At 37.4% G+C, this 5,908-nt stretch overlaps 1 protein-coding gene across 1 annotated transcript; it reads right to left on the minus strand.

Moving 5' to 3' along the window:
* LOC111829385 lies at positions 1 to 5,346 on the minus strand. The gene is made up of 3 exons (XM_023778401.1): positions 4,768 to 5,346; positions 3,329 to 3,936; positions 1 to 271 (listed from the first exon to the last, which is right to left on the minus strand). The coding sequence occupies exons 1-3, from the start codon at positions 5,344 to 5,346 to the stop codon at positions 1 to 3; spliced, it is 1,458 nt and encodes a 485-aa protein (XP_023634169.1).
* Between the last annotated feature and the right edge of the window lie 562 nt (positions 5,347 to 5,908).

Consider the following 5,908-nt stretch of genomic DNA (forward strand, 5'->3'; position numbering starts at 1 on the left):
TTAGGTGAATGCTTCAGCAAGCTCTTCCTCGGGGATGGGATCATATCCATCGTGATGGAGTAAAGGTGGTACAGACCAGTTGACGTAGTTCAGCTCTAGTGAGATCACAATGTCTTGTACAGCTAAGTTGAACTTCTTTCTAAGTTGTTTAGACTTTGAACGAGTCATGGGAACTTCTGGGACGACTGGTACAGTGTGTGGTACATGATCTGGTACCTGATCTAGTCTAGCGGGTTGGACAGGATAATCGATGTCCGCATCAAAATAGCACCTAATAAATACTCTAGCAAGTCACCACCAAGAATAAATTAATGCTTGGTTTCACTTTTGTCTGGACCAGGTATTAGATTTGAGATAAGAGATTCGTTAGCATATAATAACTACATTAACAGCTAATAAATACGTTAACAAGTCACAGCGACGAATAGAGGAAATCACTGGGTTGACTAGGTTGTGGTTTAGGGTATATATTTAACATAAGTAATGAGTTACCTTGTTTTAAGAGCTTGAGCAAGACACAATGAAATTGTCAGATAATATTTTAATTTAAACCAATGGTGGACATCAGTTGCTTAAATTTTTTGTGGATTATGCCAAAACTTATAAATTAGGTTAATTAATATATTTTCTTCAGTATATATGCTAATGGGAAGGATTTCCCTATTTTGTATCTTATACTCGTTTGGTGTATGTGCCAAGGTTTTTAATAAACTTTAAGCTAACTTTTGAAATTAATTTAGGGGACCAAACTTCATTTATAATATAGTACTTAAAAAATATTGTTTTGCTAAACAATTCTCGAGTAGTGAGCATTATTTAGCCAAACACCGATTTTGAGTTACCCATACTGGGAGCAATATAGATAATCATACATATAATGGGTAGCAGGGATCGACGACCTATTTCCCCCCGATAACTATCACATCGTATCATAACACCACAGAACTTTGACCTCGTACTCAACCCGATTAGAGAACTAAACCAACCTGATTAGAAAAATTAACCTAAGAACCCAAAATCGTTTCAGATTCGTGGTGTTAAACCTGGGTTTGAAGATGATTCTTGTTTGATTCGATGTTACTGATGCATTTTCTACTTTGATTTGCAGATTTTGTCTTTGCTTTTGGAACGATTTACGAATCCAGATTTGTTGAATTGTCACACGCAGGTTCTGATTTTGTTTTTCATGATTTGATTCTTTTAGACTCCGTTAATGTTGGCTGCGATGTATGGAAGGATCTCTTGTGTGAAGAAAGCTAACTGAAGTTGGAACTAATGTATATTTTTTTTTAATCAAGTTTGGGATTTGGATTTTGAACATATTATGGACATGCTAACTGTCTCTTATCCTTTTCTTGAATTCTTGATCAGTTTTCAATCAAACTCCTTGGATGAGAAAGAGATGATAAAGGAGCGACTCCGTTGAATGTGTGAATGTGTTGCTGGACAGTGGTTCTCTCGTTTGTGCAGCTACTAGTGTATATGGGTAATGGTTTCTCTCTTCATGCAACATTTTCCATTAAAACAACATTTGCTAGAAGTTGGAACTAATTCTCTAAGCTTTTGTTGAATCAACATTCGTTAAAAGTACACCAAAATCAATTTGGGGATTTTGATTCTGGGTTTTTTTGAAATTAAGGGTTCTTGAGTCAAGGTGAGTTGGTCTCGGGTCGGGTTAAAAATGAATCGGGTTTAAAATTTGTTATAAACCGTGTTTCATTGGTTTTGTATCGGGTTTGGTTCAAAAACCATGTAAACCAACGCAATTCGAGAAATAGAAATAGAACTTTCGATTCGGGTGGAAATAGCAATAAAACTTTTGATTCGGATGGTTTAAGGACGAGATCAAAGTTCTGTGGTGTTATGATACGATGTGATAGTTATCGGGGGGAAATAGGTCGTCGATCCGGGTAGCAGATTAGTTACTTTATACATTGCAAAATTCTTGTCACGACCATCCCGATTATTTCTTCTGCTTCATTATTTTTACCACAAATCTTAGTTTGGTCTGTCATATTCACAAAAAACGAATTCCTCCTTCCATCTAAGGCCCATGTATATACGTTAACAATGTGTTAATAGAGACCCACTGTTCACTATCTCATATTGTAGTCTACGAGTTTATTACCGAAAGTGGACCTCTGCACGTAGCCCTGTTGTGCCCTAGAGCACGGCACCTGGTACATCTTCTACTCGAAGTTCTCTGTTGAAAGATCCAATCTAGAATATGTTTTTAGCAGTGTAACCAAATATTTATTCTGTAATACTTAGATGGGCATGCTAAACTTACCCTAAATTCTCCCCTTGAAAAAAGGCTTCTTCTCCTCGGCCTGCCTGGGGGCCTCCTGACAAACGGAGGGCCTAAGACCAGGATTATCGGTGGTCTCTTATCAAAAAGAAAGAGATTTTTAAGCTTTTTGAATTAAAATTAAATAGAAATCAATGCATAAACATAAGATACGTATCTTCATCAAGAGACATATTTTGCTCTAAGAGGCGCCACGTGACATATTTTGTTTGGTTGAAGACAAAAAAAAAAAAAAAACATTTCGTGCTTTCTCTATTCTCTTCCTCTCTCTCTCTTTCTTTCACCTGAACGTGATGGTTCCTCTCTCTGTTTTATTCACACTATATGTTTCATTCACATTTGTTATACTCAAATCAATACAAACTCTATTTCTCTTTTGTTCTTACAATTTGAAGAAGCAAACCCAACCATTCATATTTTTTTGTGCGTTCAACTTCATAAGCCAAACCCAATTCTTGTACGTTCAACTTCATAAACCAAACCCAATTCATATTTCTTGCTCTTTCAACATCATAAACCAAATCCAAGCTAAGCATAAATAATTGAAGATCGATTTGGTCGAACATATTTAGAGTAAATTTTCTCGCAATCAAGTTTAAAATTATTGTACTTTATGTTATAATTTCTATCTTATGTATGTTTTCAAATTCTAAATTTGCAATAATTATGAGATTTTTTCTTAAATTACATATTAGAAATTTATTTAATTTAAAAAAAAAGAAAATTTCTAAGATACCCAACTTAAGATCCTACCAATAAACACGTCTCAAAACTAAAAATAAAATTAAAACTCTTAAACTCAACATTTTCAAATTTAATACTAAATCAATGCTAAGATACCCTATTTAACATTCTACCTATAATGTTGCTCTAAGGTGTTGATTGGTTCTCAATCTCCCGCTCTCACCCGCTTAGCGGTTGCTAGCGGGCGATTGCGGTTGTTAGCTTTTCCTCCCCCTACATCGTTTGGAGAGGGTGCAAGATTTTCCATGTCTGGGACTAATCTCTCCGTAACATGACCTTAGGTTGGGAACAGTGTGTGTAACACCCACCAAAGTGTCAAATCTAACACCTTCTTGGATGGCTGCAGCGATAGCGTGACAACATGGAATGGTTAGCAACTGGAACTCACGACAGGTGCAGGTTCTCTCCCATAGATGGCCAACGAATGCTGAGTCCTTGGTGTCATGAACCTCATATTGGCCATATCCAATCTTTATAACCAAAAAACCAGCATCCTTATGATAATTCTCTATCACCATCTCGTTGACCTTCAGTGGTAAGATGTTATCCTTCACCCTAGCTGCTTCCCTGCGCAAGGCTAACCAGGTCACTAAGGTTGTACGGATTGTCTCCAATATAGAGATCATCGGGTAGTCCCGAGCTATTGTCAGGACATTGTTTAAAGACTCAGTGATGTTGCTGGTCATGACATTGTAGCGCTCCCCAACAAAGTGGGATCTGGTCCAGTGTTCAAACCTAATTCCGGTGAGGTAGTCCGCACATGGTCCGCTCATAGCCCGTATCTCACCAAATAATGTGTTGAAATCCCTAAGCCGGTATGCTCTCGTCGCGCTCGAAACCAAATAGCTAAGGGCTTCAGATTTAAATATCGCAAGAATGTTTCGCTTCAGGTGCACAACACATGCCCGCATGCGAAGCCATCAGATACACCTGCATAAGTGCAAGTTTTTTTTTTAATTAGCATATAATATATGGTTTATCGGAACCACATCAATTCGTTAAACTCTTGTTGTCTTAACACTTCTTGAAACTAACCATATGAACAAGCACGCTTACAGGTTCTTACCAGCAAAATATGTTGGTTCCCTTCAGGCAGATCAAATGTTGTAACATATCAACAAGTTTGTTTCCTTATATCATTTATATAGTTCCCTAGCAAGTAACTAGTTTATTATCATACACTTGTTTCGATATCCAAAAAAATCCATGTTATTGAATCTTTAACATATTTTTTTGTATTCGTTTATCCGTTACATACTAACATATTATGTAATTAGATTATTAGTCTGTTATCTGTACATATGTAATGTTATCACATAATTATCTTATTAATTATACTTTCTTAGCTATTATATTTTACTATATCATCTAATTATATCATTATCAGATAATCCAGTTTTCTAGCTATACATATGCAATGTTATTCTATAATACGTTAAATCTTTTCACATATCACATTTTTTGTATTCGCATATGCTTTATATCCGACAACAAGTTGGCATTTTAATTTGTTATTATCTAGTAATTTGTTTTTTAATCAGACAAATTCATAGTTAAACAGCCAACAACAAAAAAGTTTAGCTATAAAAGGTTTGCATCTTTATATCGACTACATCTGACCCTAGCATGTAACAAGTTAATTTTCATATAGTGTTTGAGTTAACTAGCCAGTTGCAGTCGTATACAATCAATTGCAAGGGGAAAATGGAATTTACCTTACGGATGCTTGCAAAGATCGAAGAATGGCGATCCGACACGATAACAAGATCTGGGTCGTCTGGAATCGCGTCCGAAAGTTTCTCCATGAACCAAGTCCAGGCTGCATCATTCTCGCTGTTCACTATCCCAAACGCGATTGAGAATATTTGGAAATTTGCGTCTTGCGCGCTCGCTGCGATCAAGCAACCTCCATATCGCACTCGGAGATGGGTTCCGTCGATGACAATGACCTTCCACATAAACGAAAATCCTTTAATTGATGCACCTAGGGACAAGAATAGACACTTTAACCTCTCCACGCTGTCAGCCCCAGGTGATGTTTCCAAATTGACCAATGAGTTTCGATTTGACTCCAATAGAAGCTTGAAGTATGGCTGGATCAGAGCATAGCTCCCCATGGCTGATACCAGAGCATTTTCCATGGCGATTTCCCGTGCTCTCCACGCCTTCCAGTAAGAAACGTTCAAGCTGAACTCCTGCCTCAAAATCTTCCGTAACTCATTAGGTCGTGGTCCCCTTCCTACGCCAACATATTTCGTCCTCATCAGCTTCCCTATAATGGTGGTTGATGCCATCTTATGGAAGTCGCCTCTTGCATCAACGCTACATGTGTGTTGTAGTATGGCTGTCCGTACTTCGAATATTTCACTCTCTTCCAACTTTGTTGCATAGACCCTCCATGGACAGGTATCGCTCATGAACACAGCAGCCACCACCTTTGGTGTTGATGTAGGAAGAATGAAATGGAATTTCCTTCTTATAGCATGTATTGCAAGTTTTGTAGTACAATCCTCCTTTTTTTTTACAACCTCCCAACAAAAACATCATCACCTTCATAGTCAGCATCTTTCAAGGCCCGTCGCAGATAATCTGCCATTGGAAGATATTGTGTTTGGTTAGTAAAATATATAAAGTATTACGTTATTAATATATCGATAACTTCGGTCTTATAGTAATAACCAATAATGTATTCGTTAATACCTTCTTCTCCAGGATCATCGAAATAAGGAGGTGCATCCATATCGTATAAGACCGTGGGAATGGGCGTATCATGAACTCTGCGCATATCTCTTGAGTTATTATAGGCGGGGCGGAGTAAATTTGTGCTTCCTGTTCTCCTCCTACCTAGCCACCCTC

The sequence above is a fragment of the Capsella rubella genome, unplaced genomic scaffold, assembly GCF_000375325.1.
Source record: "Capsella rubella cultivar Monte Gargano unplaced genomic scaffold, Caprub1_0 scaffold_13, whole genome shotgun sequence".
In the NCBI taxonomy this organism is placed as follows: domain Eukaryota; kingdom Viridiplantae; phylum Streptophyta; class Magnoliopsida; order Brassicales; family Brassicaceae; genus Capsella; species Capsella rubella.

Bases quoted from the DNA above. Each gene is read 5' to 3' on its own strand.
- LOC111829385 (XM_023778401.1), bottom strand. From the start codon at position 5,346: ATGGCATCAACCACCATTATAGGGAAGCTGATGAGGACGAAATATGTT. The intron at 3,937-4,767 runs GTAAATTCCATT...GTGCACCTGAAG, and splicing joins TCTTTGCAAGCATCCGTAAG to CGAAACATTCTTGCGATATT. The intron at 272-3,328 runs GTCATGTTACGG...AGTATTTATTAG, and splicing joins CACACTGTTCCCAACCTAAG to GTGCTATTTTGATGCGGACA.